Source organism: Eptatretus burgeri, chromosome 1, assembly GCF_056783735.1.
Source record: "Eptatretus burgeri isolate ZD-2024b chromosome 1, Ebu_testis_v1, whole genome shotgun sequence".
In the NCBI taxonomy this organism is placed as follows: domain Eukaryota; kingdom Metazoa; phylum Chordata; class Myxini; order Myxiniformes; family Myxinidae; genus Eptatretus; species Eptatretus burgeri.
The window spans coordinates 70026140-70051452 of NC_140961.1; the positions used below are offsets into that span (position 1 = coordinate 70026140).

The window sequence follows — 25313 nt, forward strand, 5'->3', positions numbered from 1 at the left end:
AGGACATGTGAAAATGTGTTGCCTTGTTGTACAGTACACCATGGCATGGTAATCTTTGATAGAAAATAAATGAAGGTGATCACATTGCTAAGTACGTACAATTACCTCTGCCACCGAAGGTGGACGGAGGTTAGGTTTTCACCCATTTGGTCTGTGAGCAGGATATCGCAAGAAGTTAACGAATTCAGACAAAACTTGGTGGACAGGTTGGGTGTCACAAGGACGAATTCATTACATTTTTCTGGTGAATGTAGAGGCAGATCCGCCTTATCAGTAGATACAAACTTAAACCGTTCAGCCAGGCAGAGGTATGCGCTCTACCGAGTGCTGTTCTCGGTACTAAATTATTTATAAAGCAGATTGTAATTCACTTGATCCTGACAATGAAATGGACCACTTTGTGTCCAAGATAGATGCCTTTTTGATAGCTTTTAAACACCACTTCATTTCAGTAAACACATTTGTACGAGAAACTCCACACATGGTTGCCTTTATTGTTCAACTGGCACAAAAAAATTCACAAGAACAAAAAAAACAAACCAACATTTCCTTCCGTTGCACAGATTAAAATAAAATAAAAAAACAAAATAAAAAACCCACCATTAAAGCAGCACTCGATCACGATTTGTTCACATAAATAAACTCGTCATGACTTCAGGTGTGGCATCCTCAACAGCTCAAACGACAGGCAACCTCTTTGGAACCCACGCAGCTAAAATATTTTAGGCTATACCCTACTAGTAAAAATAGTAACACTATCTCAGTAATCTTTAATCATGAAAAATAAAAATCTTATGATCAACACTTGATTACACCTTAGCTTGGGACACTTCACAAAGACAGTCAAATTGGAATGATTCCTGCAACGAGACGGTGGTCCCATTTGCTGAAAAAAAACCTCAAATGTTGCAGGAGTCATCTTGAAACGTTCTGAGAGCTTGTCACCTGCTGTGACTCATAAGTGTTTTTCCCCCACCCGAGCTTATACCCTGCGATAAACAAACATTACATTCTTTAAAATCTCAACGAGGCACAAAGAAGGTGCGATTCTAAGCTTTCCAACTGAACATAAAGACGGATCAGCTCGACACAACATGAAGCCATACTTAAATTCCACAATGCACTCACACGGGTCATTAGCAAAAGCAAGGCTTTGCCATTACCGGAGGAACCGTTTTGGTGAAATTGATGCAAGAGCGAGTTAATGACCAAGGACAAACAGGCAGACATTAGGAACATTGCAAATCACAACTTTACATCTATTGCTGGCTTCCATATCTAATGGTACTGACCATTCCACAAAAAAGCTGTGCAACTTGCACCTCATAATTTTAGAATTTAAATCAAGTAAACCGAGTTGAACATCGTTTCAAGAGAATCAAAACCTTACTTCTAAAACCTGCCCTCGGACTACACATCACTGAAGCACATGTACACAAAATAATAGCCTATCCAAGAGTCAAGCACATACCTCCACCTTTGCTGCACTTTCCATCCCAGTTTCTATCACAGATGTGGAACAATCTTCAGATGGTTGTGTCTGCCCTGGATGAGTAAAGTCCTTTGAATTCTCATACTCATGTCCTTCACCTTCAACCACTGCTTCTGCCACTGGGCTGAGACCCGGTTCTACTTTATGCACAGACAAAACCGAAGAGTCTTGGTTGGCTTCATTTGATGCTGGGCCATTTCTGGCAGAATTGCTCTCTATGGGAAGTTCGACCATCTCGGTATTTTTGGTCTGGGTTGGTGGTTTTGCCAGAGTCTTGAGGCAAAAGAAGTTGCAAAGGGAAAGAACTAAACTAGAGAGGAGGACCATGCTTCCAGCCAAGATGAAGATAGGTTTATAGCTGTTCATATAGTCTCGAAGGAAACCTGCGTGACAAAATATTTCACAAAACAATCAAAGCACATCCTCAAGCATAACGCACAATACTATACTAGCTATCATTTAAAAAAAAATTATATATCTTAAACAGATCCAATCTTGTGGAAATGTTCAATGACATGAGTGTCAATAAATTAACAAACAGTGAGCAGAGAACAGGCAGACAAGGGATAGAGAAAGAAGCATAAAAACGTTTATGTATATCCAGGACATCGGTTGGCAGGATAGCCAAGGGGTGGCATACTTATCTTTGATCAGTCTTGTCAGGGTATGATTACCAATCTGACTAGAAAAACTCACCACACTACTTTGCAGGCAGGGCGTTTCGTCAATGTGTGAGCGACACTTAGCCAGGTATCCCATTTGCTGATGCACATTTAATATCCTTCAGTAGCTTTTTGAAATACAAATAAATAAATAAAAATAACTTGAATTACAAAAAATAAATAAATATAAAAACAACACCATTGTGCTAGTGCCGTATTCCAAGTTCAGAATTCCTACCCTGGCTACTGGGGAGTGTAATGGCATGCATACCGTGTGGTGTATTCCTTACCGAGTAACTTTTGTCACTACTAATGCTCTCGATTCTATAAAGAGCGTGGCCATGAATGGAAGTTGAAGCATTCCGCCAAAACAATAGAAGATGAGTACAAGTAAACAAAGGCAAGTGAGTAGACTTAAAGTTGACAACAATGGGGGGTGAGGTTGAATGCAGGTGGACTGGGGCCAAGTCAGTGGGAATATAATTAATCGATTGAGGAATTGGAACTGCTGAGTGAAAGCTCAGCGTCCTCAAGTGGAAGGAAGCAAAGAATGGGACTGGACAAACTGTCAAACGCAAGGATTAAAAAAAAAAATTCTTATCAATATTTTAGCCCAAAGTGAGGTGCCATTTATAATAGAGGATAAAATGACCAGATTCGCCATACCGAAAGGAAAGAGTGACAATGTTGATACTATACACACCCATACCTACCTACAGTACCTGCAACACTGTCCAAATTGTGTCATGACATGGATCGACCTATAATTGAGCCAGGGTGGATTCAAAAATGGAATATTTACAATACATACAAACACTATACTTCAATGTTTCCTTTCTCCACTTTGAACAGAGCTCAAAAACGAGGATAAATTTTCATACAAGGTGTTCATGTGTCAGTAGTATTAGGCTGTACTTACCTGCTGTGGGTGCCCCGATAAGGACCGTAGCTGCTTCGATCAAGAGAACAAGACCAATGGCGCTGGGAAATACATTTTGGCCCACAATGTTCATAAGCACTTCAAACTGCAGAGCACCCACCATACCATAAGACACTCCAAAGAAGAAGCAGAAGACAGCAAGACCCTGATAGTCGGATGCAAGCGTACACATAAGATCTGCGAAGCCATTGAAGAACATGGCAAAACTGAAGACGTAGACGACGATTGGGCGAATACGAGGCAAGCCAGCCATTAGGCCACAGGTTGGACGTGCAAATATGTCGATTATCCCAACCACAGAGAGGAGAAAGGCAGCTTTAGTGTCTTCAACACCCATGTCTTTGGCATAACTCACCACAAATATTGGTGGAACAAAGAGGCCTATCACCATAATAGCTGCTGCCACTGTGTATATTACAAATCCTTTGTCCTGGAAAACGGTGAAATCCAGAAGTTTCCTTTTAGGCTCAGGACGAACCACTTTTGTGTCATTGGGACTGTCCATGCGAGGAGGAGGACTTCCTGGTATTTGTGGCTTGTCATCCAATGGCACTGCAACAAATTCACCTTTTTTCTTCCCAGGAAGCATTTCCTCCAGCTCACGCTGTACTCGCTGCTGCTTCGATGGTTTAAGAGGTCGCATTACAGCTCCGCACACACAGCAATTGAGTAGTAACCCACCGATGATGAGGAATCCTCCACGCCATGCATATTCGTGCACCAAATATTGATTGAATGGAGACAGAGCGGTGAGAAAAACGGGACTACCAGCTGCAGCCAAACCATTGGCCAATGGTCGTCGCTTGTCAAAGTATCGACCAAGCATGATCAGTGATGGTTGGAAGCTGAGGGCCAAGCCCATTCCTAAAAAAAAAAAGACAAGGAAAAGCAAAAATAAAAAGGCTTTCAAACTCAAAATAACACCAACTAATATAGCTTCCCAGTAGACAAGACTCAGGTCTGATGTTGACTCCTGAGCAGTCTTCATTCGAGACTGTGCAGACAGTGTGCTTGGCATTGAGTATCCTCCCAAGATTATGATAATGCATCTATATACCTGTTATTACACCTGCTGTCAAGTAGAGCTGGATGATGCTGGTGCAAAACGATGCAATAATCATGCCCGATGAAGCCAAAAGACCTCCACCAATCATGACGGGCCGACAACCAAAGCGATTCACCAGCACGCTGGAGAGTGGTCCTACATGCAATCAGATGGTTAATACGCGAAGCAAATATGCCATCTTAATAAAAGGAACTTCAACACAGGAGGTTGGTGGGCCCATCAAGCCCGTACTACATAAAACTCCAGATTAATCAAATCTATCAGTTTATTTGGTGAGGTTGGGAAGAGAACAAGGGCAGGCACAGGGACATCACTGGGTTGAGATTGTGTATATTTCTATATATATATATATATATATATATATATATATATATATATATATATATATATATATATATATATATATATATATATATAATCAGTTAATGTGCGACTCCAAACCGTGAGGTGACCGCGCCGGAACAGACTCCGACACAGCCCTTTCTGCACAGCACCGGGAGCGAGAAGCACTGGCTGACTCGCAGAATATTATCCCTCACTTCACCAAACACAATCTGGAGCCTGTGACTAACGTACGTTGTGGCGGCGACGTCATGACATTTATTGTCATTGTGCCTGACCTTATCCGGTGTTTACTTCAGATTGTGTTTGATGAAGCGAGAAATAATGTTGCACATGGCAGGCAGTGCTTATCGCTCCCATTGCCATGCAGCAAGTGGTTTTTTTTTTTGGTTTTTTTTTTGACCGTTTTTACAGCCATTTTTTCCCTGCTGTGCAGGGGTTTGGCTTTTTCTTGAGGCAATGTTTTATGGCCGGATGCCCTTCCTGACGCCAACCCTGGTCGCCTCTTACGACACACAGGGATATGGTACACCTATTCTAACCGGGGTATACACCGGGACCAGTACACTGGCACTCATTTCGCCGACCTCGGAAGGATGACAGGCTGAGTCAACCCCCTTGCTGTTAATTCAGCAGCCAACGGGGTTTGAACTCAGGACCCTGGGATCCCAAGCCGCCACCTTAACCACTAAGCCAACACCAGGCTTGCAGCAAGTGATGTATCGGATACATTTCTGACACGGTCACCTCATGGTTTAGAATCGCACATTAATTGGTATAAGGCCTGGTGTTGGCTTAATGGTTAGGGTGGATGGGCTTAGGATCCTAAGATTAAGAATTCAAATCCCACTTTCCCATTGAATTAACACCATGTGCGGGTTGTCTCAGCCGATCATCCTTCCGAGATCGGCAAAATGAGTACCAGCTTGCTGGGATGATTGAGCCATTTGAGTATCCTGCGTCGGAGTAGCGACCCATCCAGGATTGTGCCCAATAGCCCAAGAGACTGTTTTGGCAGCGCTGATCTGTACAGAGTATGGTCCCAATGGATGGATGGATTGACTGGTATACAACTGTAATGTTTCAGTCACAAGTGGATGTATGTTGCCTTGATTATGTCCGAACAAGAACAAAACTGGTCGGTAACTGCATTTTTCATTCACTTGCGACAGCTTCTGACACATAACAAATAAAAGATATAAAAGGTCAAAGCCCCCATTGTTTAATAATTTTGCTGTCTGGAGCTATATTAAAGGGCTCGCCCATATTTATGTACAAATAAAATGGCCGCCAGTCTACCAGTTGGCCATCTTTGATCAAATCACAAAATAATGCGAGGTGCACATGTATGCCATCACGTCTTGTGCTTGTGCCAAGTTTGAACAAAATCAGACCATGCATATCTGAGAAATTGATGGGGACACATTAAAGTAACAATATGACCACAATAACAATATGTCGGCCATCTTGGATCTGATCTTGGAGGGGGGGAGGGGGGAATAAGATGGGCATATGCAAGCTATCATTCATTATCTGTGTGCCAAGTTTGAACAACATCGGTAAATGCTTGAGGACTTATTCAGCATTGAGGTTTTTTTTTTTCAACTAAAATGGCTGCCAGTCGGCCATCTTGATTGTGATCTCAAAAAAAAAAAATGACGTGCATACGCAAGCCATCATTCATTACCTGCGTGCCAAGTTTGAACAACATTGGTAAATGCATGTCCAGGAAATGGGTGAGGACATGTTCAACATTGGGATTTTTTTTTTTTACAGCTAAAATGGCCGTCGGTCTACCAGGTGGCCATCTTTGATCATATCGCAAAATAAAATTAGGTGCAAGTGTACGCCATTGTATACTGTGCTCGTTCGAAGTTTGAACAAATATCGGACCATGCACGTCGGAGAAATGGTTGTGGACACGTTTAAGTAACAAAATGGCCACCATTCGGCCATCTTGGATTTGATCTCAAAAAAACAAAAATGACATGCATATGCAAGCCACATTTATTATATGCGTGCCAAGTTTAAACAACATCGGTAAATGCAAGTCTGAGAAATGGTTGAGGACGTGTTCAACATCGGGTTTTTAACAACTAAAATGGCCACCAGTCGCCCATCTTGGAAAAAAAAAATGACGTGCTGACATAAGCCATCATTCATTATCTGTGTGACAAGTTTGAGCAAGACCGGTAAATGCATGTCAGACAAATGGTTGAGAACATGTTTGACACCAGGTTTTTTTTGTTTGTTTATTTGTTTTTTTAACAACTAAAATGGCCACCAATTGGCTATCTTGGATTTGATGTCAAAAAAAAAAAAATGACGTGCATATGTACACCATCCTGTTATCTCTGTGCCAAGTAAGAATAAAATTGGTCCAAACATGTCTGAGATATGGTTGCAGACACGCACGCACACACACAAACACAAAAATTGAGACCAAATCCATCAGCCACCATTTGACCAAATCCAACAGGGGCTAATAATAATAATAATAATAATAATAATAATAATAATAATAACACCATTCCTTTCATGCCATAAAGGCACGAGTGATGCCAAAGCAGTTTCATTTGGAATGAGTACAGTCCTGGAGGCGTCACCGCTCCAACACAGATTACCCTGAATGAATACTACCCCAGTACACTGGTACTCATTTCACCGACCTCAGAAGGATGACAGGTTGGATCAACCCCACCTGGTGTTGATACGTTTATTTTGTGTAAATGTTATAAAAACAGTTTTCAGGAGTAAAAGCGAGTTTGACATAATTGAACACAAAATTAGTGCGTGTAAGTAACTTGCATTCAAATGTTAGGAATTTGCAAGAAGTTGATTGATTATATGTGTATATGCATGCACACACACACACACACACACACACACACACACACACACACACACACACACACACACACACACACTTTACTTTCATGTCTATACATTTCCACCAGATTTTGCAAATGTGCTAGGGGCACCCATGGGGGGGTCAGGTCATGGGCATCAACTCACCCCCCCCCCCCCCGAGGCATTACAGCTGTGGAGGAACTCTGGGAAGGGTTTGACACAACAAGGGGCTTACCTTTGTTAGCCTTTCATGGTTGCTTTATGCAGCTTCTTCAGCTAGTAGAGCTTGGGGTGTGTGTGTATATATACATATATTATTATTATTATTATTATTATTATTATTATTAATGGCACTCTCCGACATGATGCGACAGCCAAAAAGTCAACACCACGATGCACTTTATGTTTGCGACTCCGGGAAAAAAACTTTTCCCGCAGAGATAACTACAAGATTTTATATGTAATTTATATACCTGTTGTTGGCTTTGTGGTTGAGGTGACTGGCTTGGGACCTCAGAGTCCTGAGTTAGAGCCCCTGTCCACACACACATATATATATATATATATATATATATATATATATATATATATATATATATATATATATATATATATATATATATATATATATATATATATATATATATATACACATATATATATATACATACACACAGCTTTGGAAAAAATTGAGACCACTGCAAAATTATCAGTTTTTCTGGTTTTACTATTTACCAGAATGTGTTTGAGTAAAATGAACATTTTTGTTTTATTCTATAAACTACTGACAACATTTCTCCCAAATTCCAAATAAAAATATGTCATTTGGAGCATTTATTTGCAGAAAATGACAACTGGTCAAAATAACAACAAAGATTCAGTGTTTTCAGACCTCAAATAATACAAATAAAACAAATTCATCTTCATTTTTAAACAACACAATACTAATGTTTTAACTTAGGAAGAGTTCAGAAATCAATATTTTGTGGAATAACCCTGATTTTCAATCACAGCTGTCATGCGTCTTGGCATGCTCTCCACCAGTCGTTCACATTGCTGTTGGGTGACTTCATGCCACTCCTGGCGCAAAAAAAAAAAAAATCAAGCAGCTCGGCTTTGTTTGATGGCTTTTGACCATCCATCTTCCTCTTGATCACATTCCAGAGGTTTTCAATGGGGTTCAGGTCTGGAGATTGGGCTGGCCATGACAGGGTCTTGATCTGATGGTCCTCCATCCACACCTTGATTTACCTGGCTGTGTGGTATGGAGCATTGTCCTGCTGGAAAAATCAATCCTCAGAGTTTGGGAACATTGTCATAGCAGAAGGAAGCAAGTGTTCTTCCAGGAAAACCTTGTACGTGGCTTGATTCATGAGTCCTTCAGAAAGACAAATCTGCCCGATTCCAGCCTTGCTGAAGCACCTCCAGATCATCACCGATCCTCCACCAAATTTCACAGTGGGTGTGAGACACTGTGGCTTGTAGGCCTCTCCAGGTCTCCGTCTAACCATTAGATGACCAGGTGTTGGGCAAAGATGAAAATTGGACTCATCAGAGAAGATGACCTGACTCCAGTTCTCTATGGTCCAATCCTTATGGTCTTTTGCAAACCTCAGACTGGCTCTTCTTTGCTTCTCATTGATGAAGGGCTTTTTGTAGCTTTGCACGACTTCAGCCCTGCCCCGAGGAGCCTGTTTCAAACTGTCCTCGCTGTGCACTTCACCCCAGCTGCCATTTGCCATTCTTTTTGTAGGTCACTTGATGTCATCCTATGGTTGTTGAGTGACATTCGAATGAGTTGGTGGTCATCCCGGTCAGTGGAAAGTCGTTTTCGCCCTTTGCCAGTCTGTAGGTTTGTTGTCCCCAATGTCTGCTGCTTGACCTTGTTCTTATGAACCGCAGTCTTTGAAATTTTAAGGATGGAAACAACGTGACACTCACTGTATCCCTCTGCCAGTAAAGCCAGAATTGAACCATTCTTTTCCTCACTCAAAACTTTTCTTTTCAACTCGTTTGGCATGGTCAATAGTTATTTTTTTGATTCCAATTGCTTTTGAGGTACTACGAGCACTGTTTTTGCCATCCAGCTGGTCCTATTGGAAGAGGATAGTGATGACCACAGCAGTGGTTTTTATACTTTTCCTTGTTAAATAAGATTCGGTTCAGGTGATCACCTCATCAGTACCTTACTAAGTAGAATGAGGTGTGCCTGTGTTGGAATTCAACAAACACTGGAATGGAATGGCTGCCATACATGTAGAGATGCTGATATAATTTTATTTTGGAGTGGTCTCTTATTTTTTTTTCTCCAGAGCTGTGTATATATATATACACATATATATACATATATATATATATATATATATATATATATATATATATATATATATATATATACACATATATATACATATATATATATACACACATATACATATACACACATATAATCAATCAACTTCTTGCAAATTCCTAACATTTGAATGCAAGTTAATTACACGCACTAATTTTGTGTTCAATTATGTCAAACTCGCTTTTACTCCTGAAAATGATTTTATAACATTTACACAAAATAAACCAAATACAGGTCTTTACCAATGCACATGCCCTTTTCAGTGTGGAGAACCCTGCCAAAGCACACCACTTTGCTTGAGGTGTCTGAAAAAGCAGCAACAAGGTTTATCTTGCTGTGGAGGTTGGGAGGGCTCTTTCAACTCACCAACTCTCCGCTCCTCCAAAATACACTAGTCATTTGAATAACCCCTTCCTGGCTAAATTCCCATAATCCAGGTTGACCATAACCTCCACTCTTTTGTTCCCCTTTTCTCCAATTTGTATAACCACATTCCTGGTGTCGTTCGATTCCACTCTTACCTTCAGGGACTCAAGTAGGCAGTGCACTCATTATCAGGTCACCCCAACCTCCATTCTTTTCTACACATTAAGTATCCAACCCTCTCCTTTGTTCTTTCCCTTACTCATTGTCTAGCTGTTGCTCTACCAAGTACATTTCTTGTTACACGCAACCACCTCACTCTTCCTAAGCCTCGGTCTTGCTTACAATTTTAATACAATATGGCAGAAGTTGTATTCATCATAATTATACACCCACGTTAAAGTGCGACAGCAAAAAAATTGCCAAGAATCTTCAGACTCACAGTGACTACTTTACACCAGCTCCACATTTCTTACAAAGTGCAATATGATCATGGTGGGTCTCACCTGAGCCATAGAGCATGGCAAGCAAAATAGAAGAGAGCCAGGCAGTGTCACTGTATCCGACATCAAACTCATCGATAAGCTCTTTGAAGAACACACTAATGGCTTTTGGGAAAGCATATGAGAAACCAGTGATGACAAAACCTCCAAGAAGCACGATCCAGCCCCAACCACCATCAGGGGGAGGCACCAATGGAGGTGAAGTGTCAACCGCAACTCCCCCCATTGTACCTTCAACTGCTCCTCAGATCTGCCTGACAACACGGTTGATGACAAAAGGATATCCATCAAGCACTGAGCAGTATCTGCATCAGCTAAACAAATGGGATCACACAGCAAGTGGAAGATCACAGGTGGTGGAGATGGAGACCACAACAATTCATATGGGAAGCTTTAGAATTGCAAATATGTAATCAAGACATGCATAAAATAATTTCAGAGATGCAACAAAAAACAATTTAATTCACATGCTTTCCCTGCATCTCCATTCCCATCACAAACATTGTCAGATTTTGTGAGGCGATCGATCGCATGACCACTGCAATGAAAAGTCAGAATATAAAGTTTTATAAAATGGACAAATGAAACAGGGCCAGGAAGCACATGGTGAATAAGAAGAAGAAACCATCCTAATCGGAAAATAAATCACACTTTTCCATACTAATAAGTGTGTGTGTCCTCCATAACTCCAAAACTATAAAACCGAGCAGCCTGAAACTCTGCAGGCATGCCAAGAAAACTCCAAGGAAATGCAAGAGTGAAAATTGGGTGTTTGGGATAATTAAAACACCCCTTTTTGAAGGTAATTAACAGTTTATTTATAGTAATTATATCCTTCATCAGACGATCCTCGGCCACCTCGCTCTCTGGGGTCTGAAGGCGTTTCCTGGGTAACCTCGCTGGGGGGTCTGAAGCTGCCATGTTTTTTTTTTTCACCTGCTCAACCATGCCTTGACTTGAAACAGGTCACAACGATTTCTTCACGATGAAGTTTTTGGGGGTTTTTTTTCCCCACTTTCCTCATTCATATTATCGAATGCCTGTTCATCATAGCTACGAATGGCTGTTTTCATCACTTTTTAAAGTTCGAAAGTTTTCAAATTAGAAGCTTGGAGCGATTTCTTGCATTATATGATACGATTTTCCACGATCTACTCTCACGGACTAATTAAAGTATGTCATCGAAAAATCACCTGAGCAAAATAAGTGTTGAAATCTGGAGTGAAATCTGATAACTTAAAGAAATAATAAGTCTTATAACCAAGTCGATATACCCATTTACTTCAATTAAGAAAGGCATTGTTCCCTCCTTCTCCATTCACACACACACACAAGAAAATCTGAAATTTCCAAAGCATTAAACTCATCTTTCAATACTGTTTGGAGAATTATATTGAATGAACAAAAATAAAAAAAATTAGGAATGTGCAAAAATTAACCAAATTCATTCAGCTATATGATTTGATGCATTCACTGCTGGACCTCGTGGCCTGTCCCCAGAGGGACTGCCTGATCCATAGCGTCGACCAGATCTGTGTCTATATTTTCAGAGGTTTCGCAAGATGCTCTCTACAAGAAATCAAAGCAAATCTGATGAAAAAGACGTTTAAAAAAAAAACAAGAAAAAGTTGTAACGTTTGTGTGAACCCGAACCGATGTACCACGTGACGGGCAAAGATGAGCAGGCAAAATGGCAGATTTTCTGCAATGTTTATTTCACGGGCGATTGAACTTTGCGATGTCTCCAGGGTTATTCTGCATTCACCAGCAAATCTTTCGTGGATCGTCATTATTTGAACGAATTAATTTTATTTCATTAACTGTTGCGTGCACGCTGAAGACAACCTTCAAAGTTAAAGGGATCATTTTATGATATGCAGCGACAACCTGGCCAATCGTTCCTTATTGACCATTGAATTGGAGTGCTTAAGCCACTTGCCAAGTGCCCATAGTGGTACAGTGCTACGTCGCCCTGAGCGAGTGGTTCGTGCCCAGTCGCCCTGAGCGAGTGGTTTGTGTGGTGTAGTGGGCCTGTGGGTGCAGGGCGTGATGCGGGGAGCGGGGTGGAGGCGTGGATGAGTCGTTTTGGAGTGGTCCCGTGCTTGCACGGGATATAGGAGTGCGCGCCGCCTGAGGCGTGGCAGTAGCCTGTGTAGTCTGTGGAGCCTGGGTAGTCTGTAGTAGTGCGCATCTGGACGGGCAATAAACAGTGTTTGAGAATCCTCACGACTGTCCGAGTCCCGCTGCCCTCCGGACACTACAGTTCGTGCCCCGTCGCCCTGAGCGAGTTGTTCGTGCCCCGTCGCCCTGAGCGAGGGGTTCGTGCCCCGTCGCCCTGAGCGAGGGGTTCGTGCCCCGTCGCCCTGAGCGAGCTGGTGTGAAATAACACCTAATTGAGCCGTTCGCCATATTCACATATTTGCTAAATTACCGAGCCAATTTTTTTTTCCACCCATCACATGCAGCTGTTTATAAATAATAATGTTTGTGAATACATCCCTGAAACGTCTATTATATGAATATACGTTGTTTTTCGGTGAAAGATACTCAAGGTTTCTGGGTTGTAAACGGAAAATACTGCAGTTGGTAATCATACAGGCTCCAGCCTGCCGATTCCCAAAAGATTGCCAATATTGGCCAAGCGTGTGTGTGTGTGTGTGTGTGTGTGTGTGTGTGTGTGTGTGTGTGTGTGTGTGTGTGTGTGTGTGTGTGTGTGTGTGTGTGTGTGTGTGTGTGTGTGTGTGTGTGTGTGTGTGTGTGTGTGTGTGTGTGTGTGTGTGTGTGTGTGTGTGTGTGTGTGTGTTTTGCTCATAAAGCATAACATATTTTCTCTGCTAACAACCCTACCCCTACCCCTCTCTCTCTTTGTCCCATCTTTGCTCTACCCCCTCCCAAGACAGTGCAGCACCCTCCTTCCATATCCTGTCTCTCTGGACATATCCGGACGGTGCTTATGTCTGGATGGTGTTTGTCTCCGGATGTGTCCAGGCGGTGTTTTTGTCTCCAGACAGCTTGGCTCCGGGCGCTATTTATGTCTGGATGGGAGTTTGTCTCAGGACCATGTTTTAGTATAGCTGGTAGAAAATGGATTTCAGACTTTATTTTGTTTCCATCTTCACTGTTATTGGAGAATAATTTTGCTGAAACTATGAATCGTAATTAAATGCTCCACTGCATGTCCGCCTTCCCTTCCCCCCACCCCTCCTCGCTCCCCCTCCCTCCTCTTCACTCTTCCCACTCTCTCTCCCCCACCCTTCTCTTCCTCCCACCCCCCCCTTTCGTATTACCGTCAGCAAAGCAACGGGTGGTATTTGCGACTCTAATATATAAAGAAAGTTTATTTGTGTTTGATCGTTCATTATGCATTCGAGCCCTGCAGAAACCAGTACAACCAAACTTTGCATGGCCTCCTCTTTCATTCAGAGAAAGATCGAGGGCTATGCTTGGATAAAAAATAATAATAATAATAATAATAAAAAATTAAATCAAATAATTTGACTTCAGGCCTCAATCGGGTCTTGTGCCTAATAACACTGTCCGAGTTATTAGTTGGGGCTAAGGTTCGGTAATGAAGGAATCCCATGTGTTCTTTGGGCACGTATGATCCGTAGTTTGGCGAGGGGATTAATTAATTATGACATAACTGTTACTGCTTCTTATACATTCCCCTCCCCGTGATCTTTGTTATTAAATATACCTTGGTCTCGTGGTTCTCCTCAGCAATTATAAAAGGCCCATTGAGGGACTACCGGTAATTATCTGTGACAAAACGCCGCATATCAGGCCATACCATGCGCCTCTTGGCATCACTCGGCCATAATTGGGAATAAGGCATACATTACCAATGAGCGCAATTCTTGGCTGGTTCGATATTGGAAGTAGAAAGGCCGTAATCTGACCCGGGACTGTCGACTCAGCTGACTATTAGTCGCATTGAGGTGACTCACCGGATTCGAACCAGGCAACTGGGACAACCATTTTAAAATTTAGAATACAACTTTTTGCTTCATATACAGCCTGTGGCTGCTGGTTGCATAATTTTCTGGAAGCAGAGCTATGTCGCTGATGCAATGCCCCGTTTCCAGTAATCTGGTACTCATTTTACTGACCTCAGAAGGATGACAGGCTGAATCAACCCATCTGGTGTTAATTCAACAACGCGACAGGGGCTCAAACTCAGGATCCCAAGATCTTAAGCCAGCCACCTTATCCATTAAGCTAACACCAGGCTTACAATAAAAGTAATCAACCCATTCACCCTTAAAAGTAATTTTCATCACAATAATACACACACACACCCACATAGTAAGATTACCTTGAGGTACGTACACATTCATTTGAGATGTTTAACTCGGGTTGAAATCTCAGCCCATTTATCACTGTGGTGTTTTTGAGAGGCAGGGTCTCTATGACCTCTCGAAGGCAAATTAAACTGGGTGTCTGCTAGCATTGGTTAGTGGAAGTTAGATATCCCATGGTGTCTTTAACGAAGAGTAGGCAAGTTATTGTGAGCAACCTTGTTAAATTCCAAATTCACGTCACATTTTGTTGAACATCCAGCCTGGCCAGATGGTTCAAGAAAATATTTAGGTCAAAAACAATCCAACTCTAACCCCACAAGGAAATAATGGGGCCGTTAAAGTTGTTATGTGTGCATGAACATGCACCCACACAACCAACATTGGTGTTGGATAACAAATAATAAAACTGGAAGGGTACTCCGTAGAGTGCAAACCTCCACCACGTAATGCCTGATCCACGAGAAGGTATCGAGCCCAATACATTTTTAAAATATCACGCTATACAGGACAATATAGTTTTTAGCCCTATCTCTCAATGGTGAAGAATCACTTAAAAAATTTATCAGATCCGGATCTGGATTTTCACCAAAATCTAATCAGTTTGTCCACGTCACACACCCAACCTGCCCACCAACTTTTATCCAAATCCATTCACAGCTTTTTGAGATATCCTGTAGACAGACAGACAGACAGACAGAAAGGGGTGAAAACATAACCTCCTTCACCTTCGGTGGCGGAGGTAACGACTCACTTCTGGTGTACTCCTTGATGCAACAACAAAGCATTGCATCAAGCAATATACAATACATCAGATGAGTTATATTGGCCATCCAATCTCAATGGTACTCAAGATCTTAAATATCAGCAAACAACACAAGGTCATTTGTGTGTCTTGATTGAAGGCAATGGCAAACAGCACAGTATACCACAATGGACAACAGAAACAGACGATCAAACAATATACAACGACAATGCCGATACTACATACACACGTGACCGCTAAAAGGACATGGCAACAGGCCATCACATTTTTCGGGCTTTGGATGCAGAGAATAGACTGCCTTGTGGGACAGAGATTAAAACTCACCTTCAGCACTTGGCAACAAGTAATGGTCAACATTCCCCAAAATTAATTTTGTCACTTCCCCATTCCCCCCCCCCCCTTCCCCCAATCCCTTTATTAATCAACTTGAACTGTTCCTTTCTAGTTTCGATTTAACCACGATATGCACAAACATCCAATTCATACCTGCATGTACAAACTGGTGTCCCACTCTAATACACAACCACCATTTCATCCTATCAACATTCCCATTAAACCAAAAAGCAATTTTGGAAAAAAAAAAAAATAAATTACAGGAGCTTTCTTTGTGGAGAGTGCAGTTAGCAAGAACTTGATCAATGTTACCATGACACAGTCTTACTACCTGCACTTACTTTAACCTCATCAATGAGTCAGCAAGCTTAATGTAATCAAATAATCCTTTGAACGTTTTTGTTTTAAACACAATGGATCCGATTCATTTGGTTCCCATCTAGAATTTCCGTCTAAACCCACGATTCATGGTGCAGGGAACCTATATAACCTGTGTGATGTCCATCGTCGACCAACGTCTGGCATCATGATCTTTATTAGCCCTTCCTAACCAAACCCTCCGACTCGCTGGTGTCGGGGTGCTTCGTCGCCTCCTCTCCCTTGATTTCTGCTCGTTGTGCCCCATTGTCGCCTCACTACCCCACTGTCAATTCAAAGTTGCTCTGGCAAAGGGGGAAGGGGGAAAAGGGGAAAGAGTGCAGGTCTTCGTCATACATGCAATGCATCTCCAGCGACACAATCACTCCATGAGTCAGAAATTAAATAAATAAAATACTTGGTCATCACACACAACCGTGACACCAAACCGACGTGACAGCGTGGTCGGCACGCAACCGCAACACTGAGGTTTGCACGTTTTTAAATCATTAAAACCAGTAACAAAGTTGATCACCCTAACATAGGAGAAAATAATAAAATGACCGTTTTTACAGCCATTTTTCCCTGCTGTGCAGGGGTTGGGCTTTTTCTTGAGGCAATGTTTTATGGCCGGATGCCCTTCCTGACGCCAACCCTGGTCGCCTCTTACGACACACAGGGATATGGTACACCTATTCTAACCGGGGCATACACCGCGACCAGTACACCGGTACTCATTTCGACGACCTCGGAAGGATGACAGGCTGAGTCAACCCCCTGGTGTTAATTCAGCAGCCAACGGGGCTTGAACTCAGGACCCTGGCATCCCAAGCCACCACCCTAACCACGAAGCCAACACCAGGCTTATAGGAGAAAATAATAATATAATAAAATATCAACCAAAAGCAGATAATAATTAAATTATCTCATCTTCAAGAAGAAGACTTACAGAAACTGTGCTTTCTCCGTTATCAACACCATCGTCTTATGCTCATCCCGGAAACATTGACCCTTTACACCGCAGGACTGATGAAGGTCCCATGATCAAAACGACTACACGTCCTATTAAGAGGGGTCACCTCAACATGTCCTTCCAGAGAAGAAATACTTATTTATTTATTTCCTTACTCATCGTCGCTCAATGCACCAGGTCTGTGTAGATACAGCAAAGGTTTAAAAACAATGAAACAATCAGCTCCCTTGTTCCAGACCTCTACATTGTACTCAATTACGACAGGTAAACACAAGGAGGACACAAGGAGGACACCTGTGCAATGACTGGACCACGTGCCCAGAATACAATGAAAACACAAGCTGTGCATTAGCGACACTGCGGTATTCGAAAGCGATGAATAAAAACACAGCGTATAGGAGACCTATGCCTCGACATACTCCGAGTGGGGCTGGAACAGGTGGAACAGGTGAACGTCTTCACGTTCGATCGCATGCAGAACGGAAGGAAACGCCTGCTATGACGACACAATCCGCAAACGCTGGAGGTGATTACAGCAAGTCTGGGTCAGACGTGTCATGGAAGCCCGTGTGGTCGTTTTATATCCAAAGAACAATCGCCAACACGTTGCCCGGGAACCCATACCTGGCTCCGCCCCCTCCCTGGCTCCGCCCCCCTCCCCGGCTCCGCCCCCCTCCCCGGCTCCGCCCCCCTCCCCGGCTCCGCCCACACCTTCCTGTCCTTCTCCACCGCAGCTCCTCAGCAGCATCGAAATACGTGTGAGTCTTTGGCGCAACAATGGCCGTGTCGATCCCATTTCGATGGACTCGACAAGCCTCCGATCTGCCACGTTCAGAGAAGGAATGAATAAAACGCCATGACGCTTACAGCCAGAGTTCTTCGAATGAACGAGCCGCCTTTGGAGGATGATCATGACGATTGGAGAGGAAACTCACCCCATCAGGGGGGGGGAATGAAAGCTTCATTTGGAAGAATGAATCACGACGTCCGCACACAAACACTTGGAGGCACAAGTGCGCCGTTTGTCCCCGGTGTGCGCGCACATCTCCTCCGCACATCTCCTCACACGTTCCCGCCGCTCTCCCAAACACGTGCCCCGTTAATTATGAAGGATGTAAAAATTGGCGCGAACAGCCGACACATCCCGGACAAACGTAGCTCGAGCGACTGGTCTGAACCCTCGAGGGGCTAGGCCTTCAGTCAGCGGGGGTGACCGTCGAGCGGTGCGATCAATCAACTCGATCGCGGACGCGAGGAAATGGGCTCATCACCACTACGACGTGAGGAAATGGGTTCATCACCACTAGGACCACGACGTGAGGAAATGGGCTCATCACCACTAGGACCACGACGTGAGGCAATGGGCTCATCACCACTAGGACCACGACGTGAGGAAATGGGCTCATCACCACTAGGACCACGACGTGAGGAAATGGGCTCATCACCACTAGGACCACGACGTGAGGCAATGGGCTCATCACCACTAGGACCACGACGTGAGGCAATGGGCTCATCACCACTAGGACCACGACGTGAGGAAATGGGCTCATCACCACTAGGACCACGACGTGAGGAAATGGGCTCATCACCACTAGGACCACGACGTGAGGCAATGGGCTCATCACCACTAGGACCACGACGTGAGGAAATGGGCTCATCACCACTAGGACCACGACGTGAGGAAATGGGTTCATCACCACTAGGACCACGACGTGAGGAAATGGGCTCATCACCACTAGGACCACGACGTGAGGCAATGGGCTCATCACCACTAGGACCACGACGTGAGGCAATGGGCTCATCACCACTACGAGCACGACGTGAAGAAATGGGCTCATCACCACTACGACCACGACGTGAGGAAATGGGCTCATCACCACTACGACCACGACGTGAGGCAATGGGCTCATCACCACTACGACCACGACGTGAGGCAATGGGCTAATCACCACTACGACCACGACGTGAGGCAATGGGCTCATCACCACTAGGACCACGACGTGAGGAAATGGGCTCATCACCACTAGGACCACGACGTGAGGCAATGGGCTCATCACCACTAGGACCACGACGTGAGGCAATGGGCTCATCACCACTAGGACCACGACGTGAGGAAATGGGCTCATCACCACTAGGACCACGACGTGAGGAAATGGGCTCATCACCACTAGGACCACGACGCGGGGCAATGGGCTCATCACCACTAGGACCACGACGTGAGGCAATGGGCTCATCACCACTAGGACCACGACGTGAGGCAATGGGCTCATCACCACTACGAGCACGACGTGAGGAAATGGGCTCATCACCACTAGGACCACGACGTGGGGCAATGGGCTCATCACCGCTACGAGCACGACGTGAGGCAATGGGCTCATCACCACTACGAGCACGACGTGAAGAAATGGGCTCATCACCACTACGACCACGACGTGAGGAAATGGGCTCATCACCACTAGGACCACGACGTGAGGAAATGGGCTCATCACCACTAGGACCACGACGTGAGGAAATGGGCTCATCACCACTAGGACCACGACGTGAGGAAATGGGTTCATCACCACTAGGACCACGACGTGAGGAAATGGGCTCATCACCACTAGGACCACGACGTGAGGCAATGGGCTCATCACCACTAGGACCACGACGTGAGGCAATGGGCTCATCACCACTACGAGCACGACGTGAAGAAATGGGCTCATCACCACTACGACCACGACGTGAGGAAATGGGCTCATCACCACTACGACCACGACGTGAGGAAATGGGCTCATCACCACTACGACCACGACGTGAGGCAATGGGCTCATCACCACTACGACCACGACGTGAGGCAATGGGCTCATCACCACGAGGACCACGACGTGAGGCAATGGGCTCATCACCACTAGGACCACGACGTGAGGCAATGGGCTCATCACCACTAGGACCACGACGTGAGGCAATGGGCTCATCACCACTAGGACCACGACGTGAGGAAATGGGCTCATCACCACTAGGACCACGACGTGAGGAAATGGGCTCATCACCACTAGGACCACGACGCGGGGCAATGGGCTCATCACCACTAGGACCACGACGTGAGGCAATGGGCTCATCACCACTAGGACCACGACGTGAGGCAATGGGCTCATCACCACTACGAGCACGACGTGAGGAAATGGGCTCATCACCACTAGGACCACGACGTGGGGCAATGGGCTCATCACCGCTACGAGCACGACGTGAGGCAATGGGCTCATCACCACTACGAGCACGACGTGAAGAAATGGGCTCATCACCACTAGGACCACGACGTGAGGAAATGGGCTCATCACCACTAGGACCACGACGTGAGGAAATGGGCTCATCACCACTAGGACCACGACGTGAGGAAATGGGCTCATCACCACTAGGACCACGACGTGAGGCAATGGGCTCATCACCACTAGGACCACGACGTGAGGCAATGGGCTCATCACCGCTACGAGCACGACGTGAGGCAATGGGCTCATCACCACTACGAGCACGACGTGAAGAAATGGGCTCATCACCACTACGACCACGACGTGAGGAAATGGGCTCATCACCACTAGGACCACGACGTGAGGAAATGGGCTCATCACCACTAGGACCACGACGTGAGGAAATGGGCTCATCACCACTAGGACCACGACGTGAGGCAATGGGCTCATCACCACTAGGACCACGACGTGAGGCAATGGGCTCATCACCACTACGACCACGACGTGAGGCAATGGGCTCATCACCACTACGACCACGACGTGAGGCAATGGGCTCATCACCACTACGACCACGACGTGAGGCAATGGGCTCATCACCACTAGGACCACGACGTGAGGCAATCCCGGAGGGCAAACCCTTCGCCATCGAAATGGATTCACATGCGGTTGGAGAAAACGTGCCACGAATGTAAAAAACACGTCTTGGTCATCGATACGAACCGTTAGCAATTAACGGAGCTCACGGTCAATGGCTGCACGACATTGCAACGACCTGTCTATCTCTCTCTCTCTCTCTCTCTCTCTCTCTCTCTCTCTCTCTCTCTCTCTCTCTCTCTCTCTCTCTCTCTCTCTCTCTCTCTCTCTCTCTCTCTCTCTCTCTCTCTCTCTCTCTCTCTCTCTCTCTCTCTCTCTCTCTCTCTCTCTCTCTCTCTCTCTCTCTCTCTCTCTCTCTCTCTCTCTCTCTCTCTCTCTCTCTCTCTCTCTCTCTCTCTCTCTCTCTCTCTCTCTCTCTCTCTCTCTCTCTCTCTCTCTCTCTCTCTCTCTCTCTCTCTCTCTCTCTCTCTCTCTCTCTCTCTCTCTCTCTCTCTCTCTCTCTCTCTCTCTCTCTCTCTCTCTCTCTCTCTCTCTCTCTCTCTCTCTCTCTCTCTCTCTCTCTCTCTCTCTCTCTCTCTCTCTCTCTCTCTCTCTCTCTCTCTCTCTCTCTCTCTCTCTCTCTCTCTCTCTCTCTCTCTCTCTCTCTCTCTCTCTCTCTCTCTCTCTCTCTCTCTCTCTCTCTCTCTCTCTCTCTCTCTCTCTCTCTCTCTCTCTCTCTCTGTGCGTTACCAAGAACACGGACTCCAGTTGTCGCGAATTACCTGAACATGGACACCTGCACGAAAAAAAAAGGTAACATTGACGAGGTGACGGCCTGTTCACTCACCTGCGAAGAGAACGAAATCCCTGATGTTTCATCAACAGCTCACTCTTTCGACGTCACAACCGACGTCATGTAATGTAAACTCAATGACTGGTTGGTCCTCTTTTTATACATTACATTGAAAAAACACACCATAAGTACGACTGAAAGGGCATCTTCAACCTACATGTATGTAGTTGGTGAGAGGGTCGGTGGTGAATTGAGGATAGAAAAACACGGGATACAGAGGAAGAGGGGGAGAGGCAAATTGACGATATGGAGGGAGGGGGAGGGAAGGGGAAGGGGAAGGGGAACGAGAACGAGAACGAGAACGAGGGGGAGGGAGGGGGAGGGAGGGGGAGGGAAGGGGAAGGGGAAGGGGAACGAGAACGAGAACGAGAACGAGGGGGAGGGAGCGGCAAAGGGTGATTTGGTCATTAATGGAAATCCTCGGCTGCGAAGGAAGCACCAACCTTGTCGATGGTTCATCGTCGAGAATCGAACACAGGTTAAACAGTTCAAAGGTGAGTGCACTTTCTCTGAGTGATCCTGTCAGCCAGGGAAGGGGGAGATTATGGAGAAGTGTGGAAAGTTACTATTAATTTACAATTGGTCACTGGCTTTGACACCACTACAGATCATCATTATGGACCCTTGGCATCAAAATGTACATGGATCGAACAAACAGTTTCAAACGGAGCACCTCGCCCGTCATTAGAGCATTTACACCGCATCGGATGTGGAAATAAATGTGAATTGTTGCTTCCAGCTTACTGGCTCGATGACAGAAGACGCCAATTCACATTTTTTGAAAACTCAATACCTATTCTGTTTGGAATCCCATGTGACGGGCACGGACAAGTTGCAAGTAGGAGAGAATATGGAAAGGGTTTAGGGGTGAGATACAAGTAAAGGACAGGTGTGCCTTGTAGAAGCTTGTCTTGTAGAAAGAGAAACAAACTGTCCCGCAGCAGAAAAATGTTCAAATTGTAAATATAGTTATTAACAACCCACCCCCCCCCCCCACAGGTGCATTTGGGTCTGTTACTTGGCAATTATTTTTTTATATTCCACAAGTATGTTGATCGCTACCATTTGTCTGTCTACTCACCTTTACTCGCCGACAGGTCACAATTTTAAACTGATCTTCACATGGGGCGCTTCGCCCCCCCCCCTTTATATGAGAAGGTTTCTCTGTATGCAACTTTAACTCAGGGCCTGAAAATTCGTTTCTACTGGCCGAAATCAGCTGCAAATTTCAGAAAAAAATTCTTTGAAAGTCGCGGTATTGTCTTCCAAATTTCAGAAATAAATCCTTTGTAAGTCACGGTAATGTCTTCCAAATTTCAGAAATAAATCCTTTGCAAGTCGTAGTAATGTCTTCCAAATTTTAGAAAGAATGTCTTCCAAATTTCATAAATAAAACCTTTGTAAGTCACGGTGATGTGTTCCGAATTTCAGAAGTAAATCCTTTGTAAGTCGCGGTCATGTGTTCCAAATTTCAAAAGTAAATCCTTTAAGTCGAGGTAATGTCTTCGAAATTTCAGAAATAAATCCTTTGTACGTCATGGTAATTTGTTCCAAATTTCAGAAATAAATCCTTTGTAAGTTATGCTGACGTGTTCCAAATTTCAGAAATAAATCCTTTGAAAGTTGCACTAATGTTCCAAATTTCAGAAGTAAATCCTTTGTAGGTCACGGTGATGTTCCAAATTTCAGAAGTAAATCCTTTGTAGGTCATGGTGATGTTCCAAATTTCAGAAGTAAGTCACAATAGTATGTTAGAAATTTCAGAAGTAAATCCTTTGGAAGTCTTGATAATGTGTTCCAAATTTCAGGTTTTAGGGAAAACTTAATGAATAAATAGCACACCCCTTCCTTTCCAGTCCTCAGGGTCTTCGAGACCCGGCATGATTGTTGTTCGATAACTAAGTTTTATAATTTTTTTTTATTTGCATGAGCCTTCTTGTATATGCTCCTATAACTTACAAATAATTCAGTGACGTAAAAATGAAAAAAAATTCCAATCAGGTTTGAGGGAAAAGATTAATTCATAACATAATACTGTTGTGGATTTGGAAGCCTTGTGCACACAGAGAGACAGCCGTCCCCGTATCTTAGTTATTTCAATTCGTGTTCGTTTCGAGTTAGGGCCTCCTACCTGTGTCTAATGGGAATTGCATACATGCGCTGCGAAGTTATTTTGATAGTTAGGATTTTTTACTACAATGCCAACTACAACACCGGCTCAACGAATCGTCCGCGCTGTTCACTCGTTCACAAAGCGCTTCGTTCTGGCCTGGCGCCAAATAAGGGTATGCGTCATTTTGCGCCCAATGAGCGACGCGCGCAAAGCCGAGGCATTCGGCCAATGGGAAGCCAGCGCGGGATACTGTTATTCCTCTTCCTGTTGAAGGGGCGGTCCTTTGCAAGAAGGCGGAGCCGTAACACATGGTCCGCCCATAGGGATCAGGCCACACATGAGCGAACCGCGCCCGAAAAGGACTAGGAAAGAGAGAACAAATATTAGCGTCTGGTCTGCTCAAGCGCGGAACGCATCTCTTGACGCTGGGCTGGATGCATCTCGCTGGTGCTGGGCTGGACGCGCATCTCTCGACGCTGGGCTGAACGCATCTCTCGATGCTGGGCTGGACGCATCTCGCTGGTGCTGGGCTGGACGCATCTCGCTGGTGCTGGGCTGGACGCATCTCGCTGGTGCTGGGCTGGACGCATCTCGCTGGTGCTGGGCTGGACGCATCTCTCGATACTGGGCTGGACGCATCTCTCGACGCTGGGCTGGATGTATCTCGCTGGTGCTGGGCTGGACGCATCTCTCGACGCTGGGCTGGACACATCTCGCTGGCGCTGGGTTGGACGCATCTCTCGACGCTGGGCTGGACGCATCTCTCGACGCTGGGCTGGACGCATCTCTCGACACTGGGCTGGACGCATCTCGCTGGCGCTTGGCTGGACGCATCTCGCTGGCGCTTGGCTGGACGCATCTCGCTGGCGCTTGGCTGGACGCATCTCGCTGGCACTGGGCTGGACGCATCTCGCTGGCACTGGGCTGTACGCATCTCGCTGGCGCTGGGCTGGACGCATCTCTCGACACTGGGCTGGACGCATCTCTCGACACTGGGCTGGACGCATCTCGCTGGTGCTGGGCCGGATGCATCTCGCTGGTGCTGCGCTGGACGCATCTCTCAAAGCTGAGCTGGTGACATCTCGCTGCTGCTGGCCCCGTCTGCTCGAGCGCGTGGACGGATCGCATCTCTCGACGCTGGGCTGGACGCATCTCTCGACGCTGGGCTGGACGCACCTCTCGACGCTGGGCTGGACGCATCTCGCTGGCGCTGGCCCCGTCAACTCGAGAGCATGGTCGGATCGCATCTCAC

The 25313-nt window shown here is 45.2% G+C and overlaps 2 protein-coding genes across 8 annotated transcripts in view; one reads left to right on the top strand and one right to left on the bottom strand.

The window, feature by feature from the left end:
- Positions 1–474: 474 nt before the first annotated feature.
- On the bottom strand, positions 475–22121 carry LOC147034692 (monocarboxylate transporter 4-like). Of its 5 annotated transcripts, none has more exons than XM_085887252.1 (5): positions 22106–22121; positions 10575–10825; positions 4152–4295; positions 3074–3958; positions 475–1875 (listed from the first exon to the last, which is right to left on the bottom strand). In XM_085887252.1, exons 2-5 carry the CDS (start codon positions 10795–10797, stop codon positions 1460–1462), a joined length of 1668 nt encoding a protein of 555 aa, XP_085743378.1. In that variant the 5' UTR covers positions 10798–10825; positions 22106–22121; the 3' UTR covers positions 475–1459. The 5 variants fall into 5 exon arrangements, with proteins under 5 accessions (XP_085743378.1, XP_085743354.1, XP_085743362.1 ...); XM_085887228.1 differs by lacking the exon at positions 22106–22121 and adding an exon at positions 21943–22098; XM_085887236.1 differs by lacking the exon at positions 22106–22121 and adding an exon at positions 21943–22090 and having other exon boundaries at positions 10575–10821.
- A 198-nt stretch (positions 22122–22319) lies between these two features.
- LOC147034693 (monocarboxylate transporter 4-like) overlaps positions 22320–25313 on the top strand; it is a 119378-nt gene continuing 116384 nt past the window's right edge. For all 3 annotated transcript variants that reach the window (XM_085887263.1, XM_085887335.1, XM_085887298.1), the window contains exon 1: positions 22320–22442. The gene's annotated coding sequence lies outside the window, so the exon portion shown is untranslated. The remainder of the gene's footprint in view (positions 22443–25313) is intronic.

Coding starts and splice junctions, on each gene's coding strand:
- LOC147034692 (XM_085887252.1), bottom strand. CDS start 10,797: ATGGGGGGAGTTGCGGTTGACACTTCACCTCCATTGGTGCCTCCCCCT. Junction 3,959..4,151: donor GACAGCAGGTGTAATAACAG/GTATATAGATGC, acceptor TTTTTTTTTTAG/GAATGGGCTTGGCCCTCAGC. Junction 1,876..3,073: donor TATCGGGGCACCCACAGCAG/GTAAGTACAGCC, acceptor TTTGTCACGCAG/GTTTCCTTCGAGACTATATG.